The 23,095-nt window shown below is 40.9% G+C and overlaps 2 protein-coding genes across 4 annotated transcripts in view; both read right to left on the bottom strand.

The window, feature by feature from the left end:
• Nucleotides 1-14: 14 nt before the first annotated feature.
• LOC134534330 (sulfide:quinone oxidoreductase, mitochondrial) lies at nucleotides 15-9,708 on the bottom strand. 2 transcript variants are annotated; one of them, XM_063372727.1, is made up of 8 exons: nucleotides 9,149-9,708; nucleotides 8,900-9,005; nucleotides 7,824-7,970; nucleotides 7,059-7,259; nucleotides 6,223-6,432; nucleotides 5,121-5,307; nucleotides 2,701-2,950; nucleotides 15-601 (listed from the first exon to the last, which is right to left on the bottom strand). In XM_063372727.1, exons 1-8 carry the CDS (start codon nucleotides 9,217-9,219, stop codon nucleotides 541-543), a joined length of 1,233 nt encoding a protein of 410 aa, XP_063228797.1. In that variant the 5' UTR covers nucleotides 9,220-9,708; the 3' UTR covers nucleotides 15-540. The 2 variants fall into 2 exon arrangements, with proteins under 2 accessions (XP_063228797.1, XP_063228796.1); XM_063372726.1 differs by having other exon boundaries at nucleotides 7,746-7,970; nucleotides 9,149-9,707.
• A 2,214-nt stretch (nucleotides 9,709-11,922) lies between these two features.
• The window catches only part of LOC134534328 (pyruvate dehydrogenase (acetyl-transferring) kinase, mitochondrial), a 51,014-nt gene continuing 39,841 nt past the window's right edge, over nucleotides 11,923-23,095 (bottom strand). For both annotated transcript variants that reach the window (XM_063372724.1, XM_063372723.1), the window contains 5 exons: nucleotides 22,786-22,953; nucleotides 21,631-21,812; nucleotides 20,422-20,536; nucleotides 18,972-19,081; nucleotides 11,923-17,399 (listed from right to left, as the gene is read on the bottom strand). In XM_063372724.1, coding sequence (XP_063228794.1) covers nucleotides 17,211-17,399; nucleotides 18,972-19,081; nucleotides 20,422-20,536; nucleotides 21,631-21,812; nucleotides 22,786-22,953 — 764 coding nt within the window. In that variant the 3' untranslated portion in view covers nucleotides 11,923-17,210. The remainder of the gene's footprint in view (nucleotides 17,400-18,971; nucleotides 19,082-20,421; nucleotides 20,537-21,630; nucleotides 21,813-22,785; nucleotides 22,954-23,095) is intronic.

The raw sequence follows: 23,095 nt of genomic DNA, 5'->3' as shown, positions 1-23,095 counted from the left end.
TTTCAGAAGAATCATAATGGTACTAACTGAAAATACCTTTTATTTTTATTTATACACAACATGTACAAAAATACTCTAAGTAAACATATGGGCAGAGCCACTATTATCACAGCAGAATAAACCACCTTTGCAGGAACTCAAAGGAATTAACAAAGCATATATAAAAGTATGTATACATCTGCAAAGTTTCAACATTAGACAAATTCAATACTTGGTCTACAAATACATAATTATTTTTTTTCCAAGCAAACAAACTAAAAGCAGTTTTCAACTAATGAAAGAAATATTTTCAATATATACCTATTCAAATTATAAATTCATTTTAAAAAAATATTTGTATTTGATATTCACAAAAAAATATGTTTATATTTGATTTGAACTAAAAAAAAAAACATTGCACAGGCCTAGTAGATGGAGCTGTATTAACATTTCACGTTTATACCATTACCAGCCCAAACTTACTTGACAATTACATATGGAGAGAGAGAAAGAAAACCGGTGTGACTTCACGCTGTCCAATGCCGTGGCCAGTTGTAATGGTCACCTGCTCAACCCAAGGTGCAACAGCTTCCTGATTGTTTTTGGTCCTTCCCAATACCCACTACAACATAAAAGCACAAACAGAACATATTTATTTCCTTCCTTTACTGCAGAGAAGTAAAAAATTCCCCCAAAAACAGACAAACTAAGCAAAATGTCAAGACTGACTGGAAAACACTAGTCCCTTAGTGATGTGTCGGTTCCCGGCAAATTAGCCGGCACCTAGAACCGTTAATATAATAACGGTACCAAGAACAGCTTTACAACCAAATGTTACCCGGTGAAAAATTAGACGTTCTGTAAATCCCATAAAACACCATACCTATATAATTGCCAATCCACACACACTTCTGTCTAATTTCCTAAAGTACTAAAAGGTTCACAAATCGTTGAAGAATGCTGACTGAGTCTCGCTCACCTGCTCTGCTGGAGCTGACAGTCTAGGAAGGCCGGGGCAATTCCTCCAACCAACCACCAACCACTTACAGGCGACATGTATAACTACAGCCTTGTCTTGGCTGGAAGAAGCCTGTTTCTCCAGTGCAAGCACACGACCACACCCCAAGAACACTCCCTCAAGGGAGCACACAAGACCCCAGTACAATGTATCACACATCAGTATTAATTTAGTTTCCCCCCACATTTTTCTCATAAACCGCCTGTCTGCTAACCTTGTATTCTGATTTCAGAGCGGTAGAAAAGCAGTGAATCCTTCCATCACAGCTATTGTCAATCATAAACACCGTGCTTGGGTTTGGCATTGTATTCATATTCTATTATTTTTTTCAAAAAGATTTATGTAATAATTTTATATTTCAGGCACTACTTTTCACATGCTGACCCTCAACAACATAAAACCAGCGATAACTCATCAACTTATACAAAAAATTATAACTTCAAGATAATTCTCATATGTGATACAAGTGCAGTGTTTAAATGTCAGTTGGTAATCGTACATCATTTGATTAGCAAGTGTCCTTTATTGTAAGTATGTTTGCTCTCCTTTTGTGCAACTGCCAGCAATTTTGAGATGCATTCGCTAATGTATGACTAAAAAAGGAAAAATTTCACACATTTTAACCATGCAGGAAACTAATAGGAGAAAATTAGAATAAAAATTATACTAAAATATTACTAAAAAATAATAATTGAAACTAAAGTGAGAAATAAGAGTGAGAAATACGGCCAGTACCGGTCGTGTGGGAGTGGATCACCTGAGCATGGCCAGCCAGTACCGGTCGTGTGGTAGTGGGTAACCCGAGCATGGCCAGCCAGTACCGGTCGTGTGGTAGTGGGTAACCCGAGCATGGCCAGCCAGTACCGGTCGTGTGGTAGTGGGTAACCCGAGCATGGCCAGCCAGTACCGGTCGTGTGGTAGTGGGTAACCCGAGCATGGCCAGCCAGTACCGGTCGTGTGGGAGTGGATCACCTGAGCATGGCCAGCCAGTACCGGTCGTGTGGTAGTGGGTAACCCGAGCATGGCCAGCCAGTACCGGTCGTGTGGTAGTGGGTAACCCGAGCATGGCCAGCCAGTACCGGTCGTGTGGGAGTGGATCACCCGAGCATGGCCAGCCAGTACCGGTCGTGTGGTAGTGGGTAACCCGAGCATGGCCAGCCAGTACCGGTCGTGTGGTAGTGGGTAACCCGAGCATGGCCAGCCAGTACCGGTCGTGTGGTAGTGGGTAACCCGAGCATGGCCAGCCAGTACCGGTCGTGTGGTAGTGGGTAACCCGAGCATGGCCAGCCAGTACCGGTCGTGTGGTAGTGGGTAACCCGAGCATGGCCAGCCAGTACCGGTCGTGTGGGAGTGGATCACCCGAGCATGGCCAGCCAGTACCGGTCGTGTGGTAGTGGGTAACCCGAGCATGGCCAGCCAGTACCGGTCGTGTGGTAGTGGGTAACCCGAGCATGGCCAGCCAGTACCGGTCGTGTGGTAGTGGGTAACCCGAGCATGGCCAGCCAGTACCGGTCGTGTGGTAGTGGGTAACCCGAGCATGGCCAGCCAGTACCGGTCGTGTGGGAGTGGATCACCTGAGCATGGCCAGCCAGTACCGGTCGTGTGGTAGTGGGTAACCCGAGCATGGCCAGCCAGTACCGGTCGTGTGGTAGTGGGTAACCCGAGCATGGCCAGCCAGTACCGGTCGTGTGAGAGTGGATCACCTGAGCATGGCGAGCCAGTACTGGTGGGGCAGCACGTGGGCCTTCAGCAGGTACATGGAGGTGCGCTCCACCGCCTGGTTCACGGGGAACGTCTCCAGCGGCCGCATGTCGTAGTCGAACTCCGCCAGGATGCACTTGTTGGCGCCCGTGACGAGCGGGCAGGACGCGTAGCCGTCGTAGCGGGCGGGCAGCACGGAGGAGCCCCCCATCGCGGCCTCCAGGTTGCGACGCAGCACCCCGCTCTGGGCCGCTGCAACCGCCATCAGTGTCTGAGCTGCCCAGCCCCGCCGCCATAACTACATTCACAAGTCATCAACGTGACCACAATAACTTTTCAGTTTGGTCCTCTACGAAATTCCCATGCTAATTTTTGCCACAGAAAAAAATTATGGTTGTGTAAACATTCAGTATATTATCTTTGAAAGATTTGTGCAATGGAAGTGGATGACTTGATGTAGGCTTTTGGACATACGCCATTGCTTAGCACATGTATGTCTGTATCCTGACAACAGCAATTTTTTGCTTAATTTGTGTTTTTTTTTTTTGTAGTTTTCTTCTACAGACATACATGTGCTAAGCAATGGCGTATGTCCAATAGCCTACATCAAGTCATTCAGTATATATTTCACAATAAAAAATAAATTTAATTTTAATCCAGAGATCATTAGTACCATTACTGGTAGTAATAATGAAATTCAAGTTAAACTTAAAATATTAAAGAGTATCAAATGAAAATTAAAAGTTATATATCTATCAAAACAATCATATAATAGGACTTAGAATATAAGGCCTTTTTAAATTCAATATCAAACCGGAACTTAGATTTTTGCCTAAAAAAAAATTAAATAACTCATTTCATTAAGTTTTGTCACAGCAACGTTCACGCCATCTTAGAAACCATGCTGCTGGACGTTAGTAATGATATAGTCATTGTGTGTGACTACATGTAATAAATTAGACACCTGGTTATATCAAGGTACATATTTCCCAAAGCAGCATAGCTTGCACTGTTATTGTAGGCAGGGTAATGCTAAACAAGGCATGGACGTGTTCAAGCAAATCACGGCCCAGGCCGGTGCAAGGAAGCATCTCTCACTGACCAGAGCCTTCCACGAAACATTTTGCACAAACATAAGTAGCGAGTCGAAAACTATCAAACAGTTGCATTTTCCCACGAAATAAGTCGTGTGTGGTTACGATTCAACAAAGTAAACACAGCCAGGTTCACACCTTGTCAAGTTGGCAGCAAGTCTAGACAAGTTTTCCCCAACTTGACGTCTGATTGACAGGGGCAAAATTGCATGGTGAATTGTGATAAATCACCATGTAACACCAAATAGCAATTAAAATCACAAAATTAGGTAATCAGTGTTTTAGCAGAACTTTACTTAAATACAACAATTTAAATTTAAGTGTATAAAATTTATTGAATGTTATTTTTTTTTGGAATTAAGTTTGTACTATAATGTATATATGTATTATTAAAATGGATTAGAAAACTATCAATTTTACTTGTGTTTTAAGCTTTAATCTCTTATAACGTAATAAGTTACTCATGTACACTTTTGACGTCAGCATATTTTCCAAAAACACAATCTCCTTCATGCAAAAAAATTATTTTCATTCCAACTATTTCTTCATTAGGGATGCTTATTGAAAATTATTTTATTGTAAAAATTAATCACGTAATATTCCAAATGGTACTGTTTCGGTGAAATTAGTATTCAGAATTATACGTATCTAATACTTGTTCAAATACACACTGTTTTTATGAACAAAGTGAAAATATAAAAATAAAAACAGTTAACACCATAATATCCTCCTGTTTTAGAAACCAAGTTGTTTAAAGACACCCCTGCTGAAGGAACACGCTACATCAACTCCGAAGCATTAGAGTAAGATCGGGTGTAAAAGACGCACTAACGTTGACAGTTTGGTGCGACGGACGCACGGCCTGCATCGACGTGCGATCAGGGGCGCAACAACTAAATTTCCAAAGGAGGGGGGGGGCAATATACCTTTTTATAAAGAATCATCGATCCCCCCTATTGAAGTGAGGGGGTCTAAGGGTCCTCCCCCAGGAAAATTTGTATTTCAAGGTGGAAAATGGTGCTATTTGAGCAGTTTTATTATCTAAAAATTGATCACACAGCACTTTGTTTGCCCCCACTTCAAGGTTTCAGAAAGGGGGGGGGGGGGAAATACCCTTGCCCCCCCCCCCCCCCCCCCCCTGTTGTGATGTTACAGTGCATATAGCGATTCAATATGTGCAAGTTTGTATGCTTGTGTAATGAGAACGTGTTTATTTTATTTCACAATTTTGTATTGTGTCTGTATGTGTATATTTCTTTGTGTGTACAGAGAAAATAAATGCATGTAAGTGTGGTTGTGGTTGTTGTTGCCCCCCGTCTCGTGCTCACCCACAGCCGCTGCGGTCTTGGAGCAGGCGAGATTGGTGCAGTCTCCGATGCCGAACACGCTGGGGAAGCGAGCGTGCTGCAGCGTCTCCCTGTGCACGTCCAGGAAGCCTGCCGTGTCCGTGAGCTCCGCGCAGCCGCGCAGGGCGCCCACCGGGCCCTGGGGGGGCGTCACGTGGAGCACCGCGTACTGCACAGCACCACCGCGCACGCTACATCTCGTCACACTCCCCGAGACTGTCTTCAAACATCGTGCAGCCGAGTGCCAAACTTTGCGTTCCATTTAAGTCGCGACGGAGTACAGTAAAACTCCGGTGTTAGTACCACCTATCTATTACCAGTGGCGAATCCAGGATTTTGGTTTGGTTGGGGAGGGGCTGGACCCAGCTGAGGCTAGGCTTTATCAAGGCAAACACTAAAACAATAGTGGACCCAGACGCTTTTGGAGGGGGCTTGAGCCCCTTAGCCCCCCCTCTGGATCCGCTACTGTCTATTACGACCCCTTTGCAAGGAAGTGCGAAAAATTTGTGTTAAAATATCTGAAAATGTTAAAGGGAATTTTTGGCGGAGAATTTGTTCAAAGCGTGTTGCGCTGCGTTTCTCTAGGTGAGCATTGTACTGCACGCGATGTAGTGGTCACCACCTCCCCCTGGCTGATGGTTCTGTTCCAAAGATAACAGTTCCATGATGCCAAACATGTCTTCAATCTGCCCGGTGCCTGTAATAACCATTGTGATATCATTTGCCCTTGGACACAATATCCTCTATTTGCTTCTGTTTGTGTGAATAAGAAAAATGTCATACTTTGACACACAGAAGTTGGGGGAGAGGGGGGGAAGGCAATCAGTCTAACTTGTTTATTACAGTCCTCCTCTAATATGACTCTATTCCCGGGAACTGTGAGGGGTCGTAACACCTGAATGTGTTAGCTGGGATCAAACACCCATAAACACGGGGGGGGACCCACGCTTGAGAATACTGGCCGACTGAAACAACAGCACTACAAGCAGAGAGGGTTCAGCTCTCAGATACACCCGACCGATCAATAAGGACAGTTGGCGTGCCTTATCACCTTATCAGGCGCAGATAACGCCCGGGCACGCACCTCTACCTCCTCCGTGGTGCCGGGCCTGGTCAGGTCCTCGAACACTGCAGTCCTCCGGTCGGGCTTCACTTCCAGCAGGTTCCTGCCGACGTTCACACGCACGCCCTTCCGTCGTGCCACCTGCCACAGCGCGTCAGCGTACTTCTTCACGCCGAACAGCATGGGCAGCGCCGTGTTGTACATCACCTCCGCCGACTGCCGCTTCCCGCGCTGCAAGAAGCATCACTCTCACTTCTGCGTAACATCTTGGAAATATTAACTTTATACAAAGAGAGCTCTGCAGAAGGACAACACGTCAATATCAAGTGCACAGATTACCCAGTCATAGTAAATTAACAACCTGTGTCGTATTCTGCGAATTATGAAATAAATATTTAAAAGCCCTAAGTTCAAAAACATAAGATACACATCATTCAAAGTTTAAAATTATAATTTATTAAAAAAAAATTACTCATTTATATTTTTAGTGTAGTGTAAAATAAGGCATATCGCCTTAACTTCACCACCTAGGAAGACGTTGAATTAATTAATTGAAAAAATTATTAATGGAAGGCCTAAAATCCTTAACTTAAATTTTGAACAGAAAATAATAATGAAAATGCAACTAAATGTCATACAACATATATTTGTACTATGTATATAATACCAGAAACAGAACAGATATACCAAATCAAATGTGGCAATATGGCCTTCAAATAGCATGGTCTAGAGTTGAAGCACATTAATTTCTTCAGTATGCTGTCAATGCATGATACATGTAACATTATATTGTATGCCTAGCCGACAGACAAAATAAGAAATGCTATGGACAGCAGCTGGGATGCTGGTACACGAACCTTCCTGAGAAAGTCGTCTGCCAGGTACGCTATCTTCTGAGGCGCCCCCGGGCACTTGACGGGTGGCTTCGGGAACGTGCAGATGACGTTGCCCTCGATGAAGGCCTCCAGCGACTTGCGGGTCAGGTCCACGTACTTCGGGGAGTAGTTGGAGCACACCCCGCTGTCCGGCCGCGACAGACCCTCCAGCAGTCCCGGGATCTGCAGCCGAGAGACCGTCTGGCACAAGTGCAGGGTTACCCGCAGACTCACTCCAGCCGTTTCCCCGAGTCTTCCCGGGAACTGTTACGTATCTAACCCTTGATCCTGACTATTCATCCTGTGGTACATGAAAGCTTGCTGTTTTTAGTACATCGGAAGATCACAAAAAAAGCCCATTTATATCAGGTCTTGTGGAATTTTTTTCTTTAGTATTTAACAGGCTATCATAATTCATTTTAATAACAAAAATTTGTTACTTTTTTATCATGCTAAGTAAGTATACTTCTGACGTGCCCCATTTTTTAAGTAAGGCACACATTAATTAACAAAAATTTCCCCAGCTAAGAGCATCATTTACACTCTGTGTTACCGTACCTTGTGTGCACACAACTTTGATTCCGAGACATGAAACGAGCGAACCCCACGGACCGGCAAGGCAAGCGAGACAGAGCGCTGGCGGTCACGAGACGCACGACTCGCGCTCACCTGGTCGTAGTTGAGCTTGACGCCCGTCGCCACGATCATGTACTCGTAGTCGACGACGTGGCCCTCGCGCGTGCGCACCTGGTTGTGGGCGGGGCTGAACTCCGCGACCTCGTCCTGCAGCCAGCGGGCCTCCCGGGGCAGCACGGAGGCCATGGGGCGCCCCGCCTGGGCCAGCGACTTCAGCCCACCCCCCACCAGCGTGAACAAGGGCTGGTAGTAGTGCATCTGCACACGCCGAAGCAGGCACCTGCCACTGTCTCCAGAACAGAGCAAAGTTCCAACTGCCCTTCTGTTGGGCATCACATCTAAATAGATCGCCTGTCTTGATGAATTTACAGAGTATTGGCTTTACTTAAATAAAATAATAAAATTCTAAAATAGGTTTCTTCTAACATTACAGAAGTTCTCTCTATTTAACCCTGAAAAAGAGCTTTAAAATTCCAATTGGATTCTGAAAAAACTCACGTTTGTATGTGAAGTCGTGTATCCAGTGCAGTGATGCTGCCATGTGCTTTAATAGCGCAGTCAAGAATGTTTTCAGCGAGAGATGTGCCTGATTGTGTTGTTGCCACCCTACGTACTGTTTCCTTGATACTAGCTGCAACCTGATCCTGTGGTTCTCCAGAGATCCTAAGGAATATAGCAAAACCTAGGCTGTTTTCAAAAAGACGCAGATGTTTGATGATCCTGTAATTGTCCATATCCACTCTAATTGTGCCTAATTAAAGTGAAAAACAGTCTTGGCCCCAGCTGTAATGTACCATCTTTTTGAAAACAGCCTCGGCTACGCAGTATTCTAAAGGAAATATTTTTAGGGTAAACTGTAGGTAGTGTTGAAAACACCTCTTTCGTAATTGTATAATTTTAGTTAAAGAAAAGCCACAACCCTAGAAATTTACCAAGCGAAACATCTTTAGTGTTTAAAAAAAAAAAATATTTCAGAATTTTATTATTTTATTTATGGAAAAGACGTGACAAATATTTTACCATCGTTTTAAAATTCCCACCCCTCCAACACAAACATAATCTTTATATTACCATTCATTTTTAGAAAATTCAGGAAAAAATAACTGTTAGCAAGATTGTATCGGAATTGGATTTTTCTGAAAATTCTGTGCATTCTACAACAAGCCAGAAAAACTTTAACCACGTACTGCAGCCGGTTCGACAATGACGACTTTATTTTTCCCTAATTTCTTGCTGAACTTTGCAGCCATCGAACAACCACCAGACCCGCCTCCAACCACCAGCAATTTGCAACTGTAACAAAGAATAAACACAACGCCGACAGTTGATTTATCTAGTTCCATCACAAATTAACTTCGAATAACCTAGTCATATTTCTGGAAGTTTCAAACTTATGATACCTATTAGTTTTAGAACGGGCGATCATTCTCTCTTACCTAATTTTTTCATTTTTTTGAGCTGTAGTTGAAAATCTTTTCACAGCTAACCAACTATTTCTTTTAAACATTCTGCTCCGTTATTGCCTCATTAACCAAATATTCTAAACACCGCCAGTTTGCGGGAAGCCTACTATTCACTCGTCCTTCTGGACATACCCGAATACTCACGTTGGCAAGCCTTCTTTTCACAGATGAAAGAGCAAACCCGAAGGTTCCCGAAGTTCATGCTCGCTTTATTTTTTCGTACCACAACAGGTGTATTTATTTGGGGTAAACAGTTTACATGATTTCACAGTATCTTTAATGTAGCTATCCTAACCAAATAGTTATCATGAGTTGTATATTTATTTACAATGAACAAAAAAAACCGAAGATGCACGATCGGGCGTTTGGCTCTCTCGTCTGTTGAAAGAAGCCAACGTGAGTATTCGGGTATGTCCAGAATGATGAGTGAATGGTAGACCTCCCCCAGTTTTGCCTATACTTTTTTTTTCTATGAGGCCTACAGCTTACACCAACAGCCAAAGTGTCAATTTATCCTTGTTCAAATATCGTTATAATATCGCAATCATATCAGCATGTGTACGTTACACCCATGCCTTGCCCGGAACTCGAACCCAGGACCACTCGCACAACGTTTTCTATGCCTCGCACTGTAGCCGGTGCGCATCCGACTACGCTACGGAGGTCGGCTATGCTGTTCTTAACTGTTTTGAACCAAATAAATAATTTCATTATCACCGCAAATTGTGTTTGATGTGATTGAAAAGCTGATTGTGGAGTTGAAAACACATGAGTACGCTTTTTTTTTTCTCTCTTTTTTTTAAAGAAAAAAGCAAATGTATCTAAAAGACATGTTTGTTTCAACTGATTTTTTTTTTCTTTTTAGAAATCATCTAACATTTAATTATTCATTTTGCTTCGTTAAAAATAATAACGCACATAATTTAATGAAGTGCTTTAAGTTAAATAGTGACTAGTTGCTAACAGTTTCCTATGATTTGTTTCAAATTGTGAGTGATTATAATAAAAATAACACTGGAGAAAAACAGAATTTAATTATGCATGAAATAATCTTTAACTTAAAAAATCTCTGAAAATTTAATTTGTTAAATAACGAATATTATTGTGTTTTAAATTCTTTTCATGTTTACAAAATTTCAAAAGGCACAAATATAATAACATGCTAAAAAAAAAAAAATACTGTCCAGCACTGTGATGCATTATTTAATTTCAAAATTAAGAAAATTCTGAAAAGTTTAAAATAGCTCAGACCAAAAATAAACTTTGCTAGTGTGACATGATTAAAAACATATTTTATGGAGAAAATTGGAAGTCATTTTCCATCCAATACTGCCCCTTCAACTGTATTGTCAAATATATTGGAGACAAAAATTTGACAGTGTGATAAGCCTTAAATGACAGGTAATAAAAATTTAATAACACTTTGATAGCAATTGAATAATGTAATTAATGTTTATTCACCGTGCGAATACATCCAACTCTTGGCCTGAATCGTTTCACGCATTTTGTGCACTTATTGTGCGAAAATTACCCCGTGGGAGCGCACACCTCCCGGTGCCATGACCAGTCGCGTATGCGTACAATAGAGCCTTCACCTACCCGCCATCACCGATCAACAGCAATAATGTAAATTATTTTGAATCCATTTCATCTGCTCCTTGGCCGGCCTCCGATTCGGCTATACACTGCCAGTCGCTTCACTAATTGTACTTTTTTCTTTCGGAACATGTTTTGCATTTAACATAATTTTTATTTATTTAAAACACGCCAAGAGGATGGATGCCATGTAGTCGGCGTGTATTATTAGTTTCCTTGGTAATTTGTTTGTAATTAAGATTAACAGCCCAAGGTGACACTGTTGTCACCACTTCCCCTAGCCACATCCCCAGAAAAGATAAAAGTTTTTGTGTGACAGTGAGGATTAAAACTTTAAACTTTACCAAAAACTATTGTCAAAATAAATTTTTTAACTTTCCTGAACATTTTAAGACCAAATATATGTATATTCATTACATACAATTTTTTTTTATAACAAACAGGTTAGAATCCTGGTAATCATTTCCATGAAACTGTATTTGAGATCCGAAAATTTTGAACAAAAATTATAGTAAAGCACGTGCATCATCATCATCATAAACTGCTTTTAGTCTGTTGCTGGGTCAGCAAAGGTTAGCACATGCAGATCAGTTTTTCTCTTCTGCGTGTGCCCGCATGACTGGCTCATGTGCCAAAATAACTATCGGAAATTGAGTGACTAGAGGGTTTGGGCTAGTGCTCATGTTGCAGAGAGTTCCAGCGCAGCAGAGGAAGAGGACAGACGTACGAGTGGTTGACTGTTAGCTCTCGTCGGCGTTGCAAAGATCATCGCTGAGAAGTTGTTCTTCCACGAACTACGCAGGACTAAAACCACGTAAAACTATCTGTCCTTCGTGGTCTTCCCTTGTGTCGACCACACTTGCATGTTTACGTGTTGGTGTGCATTCGTCCCATGTGGGCGTCCCCGGCAGAGTGGCTGTGTTCTGTGGCCGGTCGAGAGGACTGTTGTAAACTAGTTGATCTCCCTGGTGCAAGTAGTACCTGAAGGGTAGCTGTGCTGGTCACACAGCAGTGAACTGAGGGACCACGCCCGGGTCCCCACGAGCCTACTAACTGCTGTTCTAAGTCAGTGCTACACAATACCAGACACCATCCACCACACCTGATAACTTAGGGGAAAATAAACACAACAGAAACACAGCCAGAAGCAATTTGGAACATGAATTTTATTTTTCATGTGAACACGTAACTATAAAGTGGTACATTCCCTAGGAACATCCAGTCTTTGACTCTATTGCTGTTCGACAGCAAACATTCATTTTAAGTCTACAAAATTACAAACTGCATTTGAAAATATTGTTTTTAATACACTTGTTGTTACTGTCGTGTCTGACGAATGTAAACACTTTGCAGTATCATTCATTATTTGTGGCACGTCTATTACATGCGCATATATCCAACAACCGTTACCTTTTAGACCAGCATGCCTATGAACCAACAACACTGATACACCCACACACATGCTCTGGCAAGATGGATCTCCTTCTGTTATACTGTTAAAAATAAAATATGTGTAAGCAATAGAACCTGCAATTTTATCCTTGGTTTAAACTAGATTCTGTGATTCGCCCATAAATTATTTGTTTATATAAGCTGGGTTCAGCCATTTACATTATATTTTCTATATTTAATAGGTCAAATATCTGAAGTCAGTCCATAGCCATAATCATACACTCTAGTCTCTAGTGCAAAACGATAATGAATTACCTAATCTACATTGTTCGTACAACTGTTAATGGCATGTAACTGTGAAACACACTGATGTTAACCAACATCAAGCAACAATAATTAAAATGCTGAAGTGAAATAACAGGGAAATTTGGTATAAAATAATGGCTTGTCAACAGTGTGTTGTAATATTTAAATATTATGGAATAATTTTTTTTAAGATATTTTACGTATTTTGCACAAAACTTTATTGTAGTATTAACTTTACGAGAAAAATAATTTTGCAAGCAATAAATGCCTGGATCATGTTAATACAAATTTTATTCCGCATAACAGTCATAAATACTTGCAAATCCACATGTTTTATACATTAAAAGAAAATCATAAAATCTATTACAGTTTAAAAAACCCACATTGCAGATGTAACCTTAGTTTCACAGTTTTCTTATATTCTGCACACATTTCATTCTATCCCTTCTAACATGCACTACTAATTTGCTTCTATTTACACTTCCATTTACAGTATTTCCCTTGTTTTGAAACATCTTTTCTGACCTCTTGCAACATGCAAATCAGGTAAATACATCGAACTGTAAAGATAGAATAAGCAGCATTCTTAAACAAGCCTATCTCAGGACTATCAACATCAATTGAGTAGAGACTTCTGCAAAGAGCGTGTTTTATGAGCCAATGGACTCTCATGCAATGGAACTGAGAAAATTGAGATATTTTTCACTGAACATAAATAATAAATCCATTATTATAAATAGGTGGCTAACATCCTCAAATAGGTACTGGACAGTTATTCTACGCTCTTATACACCACTCATCACTAAACAAGAACAATTTTCACCAGCCAAAAAACATTTTAATTAGCTCATTATTATCTTTATTTGCATAGTAAAACCCTTTTAAGATGTTACCTATTAGTTTGAATAATTTTGTACTTCATTCAAACATACACATAATGTTATAGTGTTGAAAATCTTTAAGAAATTTTTGAGTATATATATATATATATAAATAAACAATCATTTTTATTTTATTTTAGGAATTTCTCTTCAACAAGTCAAAATAATTTAAAACAAATAATAATATCATTGTATAGCAAATCCATTTTTTATGATACCACATTTACATGCATTTATTTTCTCTGTACACATAAAGAAATATACACTTATACATAAAGACACAATACAAAATTGTGAAATAAAATAAACACGTTCTCATTACACGAGCATACACACTTGCACATAATGAATCGCTACATGCACCGTCACATCACAGACATCTTCAGGATCACGTCATATATGTACAGATTATTACAACTGTCATATTATGGCTACTAAGGTTATTACAGTTCATTCATGATTGGATAATTTTTTTTTTTTTTTTTTTTTCCACAAATGTCCTTAAATCACTCAATTATATCCACAGCATGAATAGATGGTTGGACATACAAAGGTTAAAACATGGAGTTACAATCAAGAAAGCTTTCAAACATTTTAGGCCACATCTTAATACTGATATGGAATTTATTTAGTTGTACATGCCCTACTAGTTCAGGTTTTGAACCTACTGCATGGTGAGTTACAAGGTCTGTTGTGTCCTTTGACAGGCAAGGAAACACACTTTACACACTTCATGCACATCTTCACCTTTGCGACTGCAGAGCTCTACATACAAGATGGTGTTTCGCACGTTACTTCTCCCTGTCGATGGACAAGCATCAAGTGAAAATGGTGAATTAGCAATACGTGCTGAACACCACAAAACAAACGAACAGTGTCAAACACTCGGTGACCGTTCAACTAATCCTGTTTGCATCGTTCAAGCAGGTACAAGCCACTTGTTCACACAAACTGAGAAGATACTGAATTTTTATTTTTCAGGCTTTCTGCAATGTTACACAGACACAGAAATTAATTAAAAAAAGAAATCAAGTTTGTAATAAGATCACTCAAACAAAGCTTAAAAATAAGGGTAAAAACATTCTTAAATGCAAAAAAAAAACTTAAACATAATAGATATATACAACCACCATGATGTCTGGTTGACGAAAGTCATATGCAACACTAATAATAAAACTGTTCGGGGTAAAAAGTCTGTACATTGGATGAAATTATGAATGGCTATTTACATTATATAAAACTCAAATACACCAAATTTTAAATTCTTGCCTGTTTACTCCAACCTTTTCAATACATAGTAATTTCTTTGGCTAACCTAAACATTAAACCATACATAATCCAATAATTCCACCAGTACGGAGGAAAAACAGGTGTAAATAAGGCTTTACAATAATTTATTATATTACCAAAGCTAATCAATCAGAAGTAAAGATATTGGCCATTGGGTATGAATAATTTACACAACAAAACTACTAAATCCTTTTTTTTTTTTAATAAAAAAAGAAGAAGCAATCTATTCTATGTTTTACAATTTTTTAATCTCCATTTACAATTATTTAAAATGTGAGTAGATGTGGTTTCATAATCTTCTTAAGTAATGCCAAATTTAAAAATTTCCTAGTATTAATTAAAAGTAAATGAAAATTTTATTATCAGTGGTTTTGAGATTTTACCTGTGAGGTGGTAAAGACGGTATAAGTTTAGTCTGATCAGGGCAATGGATTTAACCAAATCCACTATGGCTATGTGGATATTAAAAATAATTTTTTTACACTTAAGTTAAAGAAAAAACTGTTTTTTTATTGCATGCTTGTGAAAAAGGGAGCTGTACTTTTTTAAGCTTGCTTCAATAAGTCTTAACATGTCTACGTACTAAATGATATGGAAGATTAAAAATTTTAATTGGTTTTTACCTACATAAAAATTAAGAGTGCAAGTGTTATACAATTTTTTAATGAGGTTTAAAATAAAGAAGTATTATTTTATTAGGCTTTGCACGTGATCAAATCCAAATAAAAAGAAAATACAAAAGTTGGTATAATCTACATTTTTTTAAAAAAAGAAGCACGTACATTACAAATTTTTAAGATTTACTCCCTAATGGAGCGAAAAGTGGTGGGATTTTATTGAGGTTAAAATGGGTTTTAAAAAAAAAGTTGCAGCTTTTCTCTTTATTACAAATATATACAGTTTTATATACTAACTAACTAACACTACCGATTTAAAAATTCCAACCCTGAATGGTTCCAGGTTTTTTGGTGAATGACTCCTTATAAAGACCAAACTTTTTTTAGGTCTAATGTTTTACTTAACTATGTTTGTAATTTATGACATAGGTATTTTCTTACAATTTTTACAATATCTGCAGTGCGTGAGCTTTGAATATATATACTGTATACAAGTCGCGAGCGGATAGGATTTACTCTACGTTTTTCAGAAGCGTATGATGAGCAGCTTGGGAACTTCACCGCTGCAGTGCGCTGCCGTAACGCCCTGTATCGTCTTAGGTTGTTATTTACCCTTTAGGGCGCAGCACTGTAGCCTGCTGTCATTCCCCGCACCCCTCATCCATCATTCACTGCAGCTCGAGTTCGTTCAACAGGAGGGGGAAGGGGTGTTTGAAGAGTTCGACACTTGTCCACTAGGGACCACCACAAGTCGATGCCCTAGAGATGGTGGCGATTGCGGCGGTGAATTAACCAACTACGTCAAACCGTATTAGAAATTTTAACCTGGGCTGGCGACTTCTATACAGTATATATATTCAAAGACGTGAGTGAGCCACCGGTGGCTGGCTAGTTACCATGTAAGAGAACTCGACTGCAACACAATAACCATGAGATATACTTCTATGAGACTTCAGAATGTACCAAGCTGCGGGTACTCAGAGCGCTAGCACACATTATGTTGGTCGGGAAAATAGTCTCGAAGACGGAAACTGGGATCGCTTTTATTCCGGTCAAGTAGCGTGACTGTGGAGCTACACGACTACTATACGCGTGCCAACACCAACCCAAGGATAGATGAATATAGTATATATATTTTTCTACAGTTTTTCAAGAGTGACACAATTTAACGGAAATGTACACGGTATGAACGAGTATTACTTGGGAAGGAAGGAATTTCGTAACTCAATCGGATACACCAGAATGTGGTCCTCACACATTAATCTTTATCATCATATACATATAGCATCACTTACAAACACCCCCAATGTTATAATTTTTTTTTTTTTTAAAGAACTGTACTCTTGTCTAGTGCTCTTTAAGCATTCAAAGACAATGCTCGGCTAAACTTGGTCACACAACTAGGTCGATGTGGCAGACTCTAGCCAATGAATGCTCATAAACGCCTGTAACACACTGTTTCCTGGTGGTGAAGGCAACACAACTGTAACCACGAGAGAACATGAAATTGAGCTTATTTTTTTTTTGTTTTGCATGAACTAATATTTTAAGAACATAACGCGTACATCAGCCATCTCAAGTCACCCGACACAACAACACGCCCACCCGGACACGGGAAACAGAGGAGGCCCGGGCGGCAGGAGGGAGGGAGGGGCGTTAGAGCGCACACAAGCTGTGGGGGAGAGAAATTTGTATTTCCAGGAGTTAACGGCTTGTTTGCCAGAACTGTCACAATTATGCGGCACAAAGTGTGTAGTTGGCCCTCTGAGTGTTATGTATATATATTATACGGTTCACGGATGGTAATATTTAAACAGTGCGCTACATCAAACATAAATTTAACTGTAGTATTTTCTGCCACGGCGCTGCAGAGAACGCGCGACAGTCGTGGGCAGAGGGGAAGTGCGCTCAGTCGGCGGTCTCGCTCTCTCGGGGGTCGGCCAGCCAGCGAGGCTAGCACTGCAGGTGCTGCTGGGTCAGGGGCGAGGAGAGGGAGTGCTTGCGCGGCATCGACACGGACGCGTGGCGCGCGCCCATGGTGGTGGCGTGGCTCCAGTCGCCCGTCTGCACAGGCGTGCGGTAGAACCGGCTCGACGCCTTGTTGAAGATGGGGAGCAGCTCGTTGGCCTCGTTCGACAGCGCCTGCCACACAGCACTTGCTCACGACTGTACCTCCTCCCTCGCTTCCGGCTATTCGCAACTGCTGAGCGTCCCAATGCATACCTATATGCGCCATTAAATAAATATAGCAAAAATCTGAAATAAAATTAAAAATATATATATTTTTAAAAAAGTGGTGAAACACTTAAAGAAAAAATAATGCATAGAAATAACTAAAACATTAGTATGTCCACATCTGCTGTGATTTGTGAAACCACATTCAATGAGAAGGGCTAGCAGTGCGTAGCTTGAGTGGGACTATTTACTGTTGGTGAAATAACAAAAAATTTTCCGTTTGTTTGCATTTGTGCGTTTTGACTTCCCCGTGGCGTAGGTTCGCAACTACCGCCACGGGGACGCACGGACATGCTCGCACGCTTGGGAATCCGCGCATCGCCGTCACTCACGTGACTGCAGCGAGCTCCAAACCCACTCGGTGCAAACTCACTTCAACGCTCGTGAATTAACGAGTCCGTGCCCGAGGCAGGTCTGGACTCCTGGCCGCATCAGCTCACACAAAATGGCACAAGATGAAGCATACTCTGGCTCGACAAAATTTCACACTACAGTGGCAAATACGTCTATCCATCGAAAATAACTAAGAGAGTCTGTTAACTTTACTTTCAAATACCAACATTCTGCTATGCAGCATTACTAATTCCCAATTTTACACTTACGCAGGTTTAAAATTTTTTATTATATATACACAAATATTTTGTGTGAGAAGCTGAAATAATAGCACGAAGACAGCGACACAAAGATTTCTAACCAATCACGTTCAATACATCTATGATTTCAGCACGACAAAAATTGCGGATGAAACAGGATTTTCAATTTAAAATATTTTCTATTTCCGTTGCGCCACGGGAACGGTGTTACTGAAATGTGTCCAAGAATTTTGTTTTGTGAAAGATGGTTAAACTGGTGCAATGGTAATTCTATTAATATTCTTGTATTTTTATGGTTTTGTTTACTAAAATTATCCTAGAAATATCTGGAATGTATTGACGCAATAATTTTTATTACTGAGTATCAAATTTGAACTAAACAAATTACTCTCTCAAACAAATCTACTAAAAAAAACTTACAAGCATTGAAGGCCGTCATGTGTAGGTTCCGTATGTAATGGCAAGAAACATTTTACGTAAATACAATCTTCAATTTTTGTTGTCTTGCCAGTAAAAATCCTAGGTTTACAATATCGCATTTATATTTTGATGTCAAATCGCCATTTTTTCATAGCGCCATCCTGTTGTTATGGTTCCAGCATGAAAATAAATTTCCAAATTTGCATATGTCCAAATTACATATTGGGTCCAAATAATAATGCTTTTTTCTTGATTAAATCATAGAATTGAAAAAAATTTATGCAGTTAAAGAAAAATTAAAACAAAAATCATTATTGGTTTTATTTAAATTAGTTATAATGTAATGGAAAATATTTTGTGGTGGTATGAGAATTTAATGATAGGTTTAATGGTGTATCAAAACCATCACATTTCTGTTGGTCTGCAGAATTTATAAAATGTAACCGTTCGTTGTTGGGAGACCAACCTTCAGGTAGACGATACAGTCCGTCCCGTAGCCTTCGCACGACAAGAGGGCAAGGTCGCCGTGCAGATACCGCGCATACACGCGTGCGATCGGCAAGCCATACCCGTAGCCTGCAACATAACACACAAAAAATATGGACGGACCAACACATAAGCTAATAAGAATTAACAATCAACACACTTAATTTTACAGCTTCTTCAAACTATTCAACAGAAATTCCAGGTGGGATAACGTAAATCAAAATATACCTGACACAGCACTGTACCTGAAAGACTCGTAACTACCGAACCATACATATATGACTCATATCTACACTTCTCCTGTAAGCTGTTAATTATGTGACAAATAAAAATTTGTATCCCTTGCATCTAGAATATTAAACATTTTCATTTTGCAATGAGATTGTTGAAAGCAAATTAATACGACATGCTCGAAGTTACAAAGTAATACTGGTTCTGCTTGTGGAATAATATAAAACACTCATTTCGTTTTCATTCATCAAACTTACCCCCCTCTGACCGGGATAAACCTTCAGGCATGCCCGGCAGAATGCCCGACCAATCAAACACACACTTACATTCTTACATTTGCTTAAAAAATCTGTGGCTGAGGATTGTTGGGTTTGGTAAGTTGCTACACTGTTAATTCTAGGATCAATTTGGCACTTGCCTGTAACTCCCGGCTTATTGCACAACCGTGAGGAGGTTGCAGCTGAAGGGAAAGGGTTAAAGAATTGTGCTAGTTTGATCTTTATTTTTACCACCGTGGATTACCTTCCAGAACTGATATAGTAAACGTTTACTCTGATTCGAGTGACTCTGAAGAGGTTTAAACTTAGTGCCTGCCTACAGTCAAAAATCTGATCTCAAATATGTAAGGTTGTCTGAGTCAAGTATTTTCCTGTTAAATAATATCAGGGTGAAGGAGGTTGGTATATTTTTTCTCAGGTGGTTGAACATTTACTGTGTCATTATAGTATGTCATATTGTACACTGAAAAACTCCTCTATCACTTGTAAGGGACACAGATAGGAACTGCAAGATGCCATTTTCGTTTCAACAGTTTTAAGCCATAACTTTAATTTTTTTTTTTAACTTGTTTTTATGAAGGCCTAGTACACTACTTAATTGAATGCTTGAAGTTAATAGTGAGTGACTATTAGCACTGAGTATGATTTTTTTTCTTCCCAGAATGGCCACAATGATAAAACTAATGTTATTAGATACTATTTTATATTGTCTGAAAATCTCTCAATGTGTGTTGCCTGCCTTACCGAAGACAAATGTTCAATATTATACAAAAACCAATTGTGATGGCCTAGAAACAGTTGAAGCCAAGATAGTGTCCCCTTACCAAGCCGTACATCTGGAAGACCGTGTGTTCGTCACCCAGGTCTACCGGGGAAACGACTTCAGTTAATTAATGGTTGATTAATTAGCACGGGCCTCACCGGCGAGCGGGACGGTGTGGCTGTCAGTCTTGGGCGGCTGCGGCGCCGTGGAGAACATGTAGTTGAACAGCTGGTCCGTGTGGCTGCGCGGTATGCCGCCCCCGCGGTCCGACACCTGGGCAGCACGGACACAGGGTTGCCAACACGTCGCCCGTGACTACCCGGGCAGTAGCGCCACGTTTGGACCATGGCATGCAGTACTTGGATGTGTTCCCTGGTTCGGTGTCTCAGAAAAATTACATGTTGATGCTCGACGTAAGGTAGTGACATGTCTCCTGAGACCGACTACGGCCAATGAGTCGCAAAATCAGGAGAAGTTGCGGGCAAGCAACGAACGATCGTGGGAAAGGGGTATCCAGGGGGCGAGCTAAAGTTGCCAAGAACACGCCAATCACCCAAAAAGATACAGTATTTGTATAGTGTGACATACAGTATCACGGTTAAATCTGCATGCACATACAACACCATTACGTAAGGACTGTTGTCCATGACACACACAAGGTACGAGTAAATAAACCTTTGTTACTGCTCATGTGTACAGGGCGATACCCGAGGAATGAAAAAGAGAAGAGATGGGCGGACAGGCCGTGGTTGAATGCAGAGGTGAAAAGAAATGTAAGTACCCTGAGAAAACCCACCAGCAATGAGCAGAGACCACCAAGTTCCCTACTTGCAAACATTCACCAGCAAGAAACCTCCAGAAGAGCTGACCCGAGATACTCAGTGGAAGGAACACAGTTGCAAACCAGCAATGAATATGTAATTTATTTCCATAGTCACATTTCATGAATAAAAAATTATGAAACAGCAATCTTCGAAACTTTCCCCAAAACAAGAAAGCCTTATGTCATGTTGGTGCAATCTCGCCATTTTACTTACCATAAAAATAAAATTAATGGAAACAGCAGGGTATAGAGTAAAAGTATGTTTCAGAGAATTATAAACAACCCAATTCTTCAATAAAAATTACTCTTAATAATTTTAGCAAATAACTTTCAAAATGGAAAAATTTTAACTAATGATTTTATTCGTAAAGATTTTTCGAGCAGATTTCCTATTCGCCCCGCAATTTATATTCACCCCGTTTCATGGTAATATTTTCCAATGACCAGTAAGCTGATGCCACCTCTGGTAAGACTAACACGCGAGGAATCAGCACAAACGAACACATAGTGTGTGTGACCACCACTGCCACAGCTCGGCACTCGCCTTGACGCAGATGTCCTCCTTGCCCTTCACCAGGCGCACCTCGATGGCCGGGTACTGCTCCGTGGCGCTGTGGTACTCCATCACGGCTCGCATTGAGTTCTTGAACAGCTCGAACAGGATGTGGTACAGATGCGACGGCACGTACACGATGCGTATGGGAGACGCGGGGTCGGAGTCACCGTCTGCGCAACCACACGGCAGTTGAGCACACTTTCTCTGCTTTGTTCGGCTGGCGTGCTCGACTTCAAACAGCAGAATTTTTCGATAAACTAGTATAATTTAAAGTAGTTTGGCTTCTGGGTTGTAGCCGTGTCCTCTGCGAATAATTCACCAACGTTTCGGTCGACATTGCAGTCGCCATCATCAGGGAGCAGTTACATACTGATACTGTTACTGTAGGTAAACTGCTCCCTGATGATGGCGACTGCAATGTCGACAGAAACGTTGGTGAATTATTTGCCAAGGACACACATTTTGAGCTCTGAAAGTGAGCTGTGTATTACAATCGAAATATTCCTTCATTCACGGTCTGATAAAAGTACAAACAGAAGGTGTTATTTAGTGAGAGAGTAATTTATGGTGTAGAAGAAGAAATATTGTGGGTTTGTTTGTTCAATAGATATGATGTCACTGCACAAAGAAGTGTTCCTGTTCACTTTAGAGTGTATGGGGAGAGAGTCGACACACTTGCGTGCTGTTTGAGACTATCTCGGGCGACGAAAAATATTACTGGCCGACCAGAAAGAGATTGAGGGAGTGGGTGAGGAAGGAAGTAAAAAAGGAAGGAAGGAAGGAAGGAAGGAAGGGAGGACATTAAGAGAGTAAGTAGTGTTTGCACACCTGCGTGCCTTTTTGACGACCAGCTCGGGCGACAAGTAGTACTGGTCGGCCAGAAAGAGATTGAGGGAGTGGGTGAGGAAAGAAGTAAAAAAGGAAGGAAGGAAGGAAGGAAGGAAGGAAGGGAGGGAGGGAGTAAGAAAGGAAGGAAGTAAGGACGACATTAAGAGAGAAGGTAGTGTTTGCAAACCTGCGTGCCTTTTTGACGACCAGCTCGGGTGACAAGTAGTACTGGTCGTCCAGAAAGAGCGTCAGTTAGGAAGATTGTGAGGAAGGAAGGAAGGGAGGACAGTGCGAGACGGGAGAGTGCCGGCACACCTGCGTGCTGCTGGACTACCAGCTCGGGCGACGACAAGTAGTACTGGTCGCACAGGAACCTGGCGTTCTCGTAGGCATCCTGCACCACGTCCAGCACGTCGCACTGCGGGTCGATGCTGCCGATGTGGCGGCTGTTGCTGTTGCTGATCTTCTTGCCGAACAGCAGAGCTGCAACCAACCACCGTCACCTGCTCCACGTGGCTGTCACTGCAGCAGCGTTACTGCGCTACGTGCATGGTGTCATAGTGATTCATATCAGGGTGCTCCCGAATGGTAGTTCAACGTTTTACTGTTCCGATAACTCACCCTG

This window comes from Bacillus rossius, chromosome 7, assembly GCF_032445375.1.
Source record: "Bacillus rossius redtenbacheri isolate Brsri chromosome 7, Brsri_v3, whole genome shotgun sequence".
Lineage (NCBI taxonomy): Eukaryota > Metazoa > Arthropoda > Insecta > Phasmatodea > Bacillidae > Bacillus > Bacillus rossius.
This window is presented reverse-complemented; position numbering and strand designations above follow the sequence as displayed.

Bases quoted from the DNA above. Each gene is read 5' to 3' on its own strand.
- LOC134534330 (XM_063372726.1), bottom strand. From the start codon at position 9,219: ATGTTTAAAAGAAATAGTTGGTTAGCTGTGAAAAGATTTTCAACTACA. The intron at 7,260-7,745 runs GTGAGCGCGAGT...TCTCGGCTGCAG, and splicing joins TCAAGCTCAACTACGACCAG to ATCCCGGGACTGCTGGAGGG. The intron at 602-2,700 runs GTGATCCACTCT...TTTATGTTGTAG, and splicing joins TACTGGCTCGCCATGCTCAG to TGGGTATTGGGAAGGACCAA.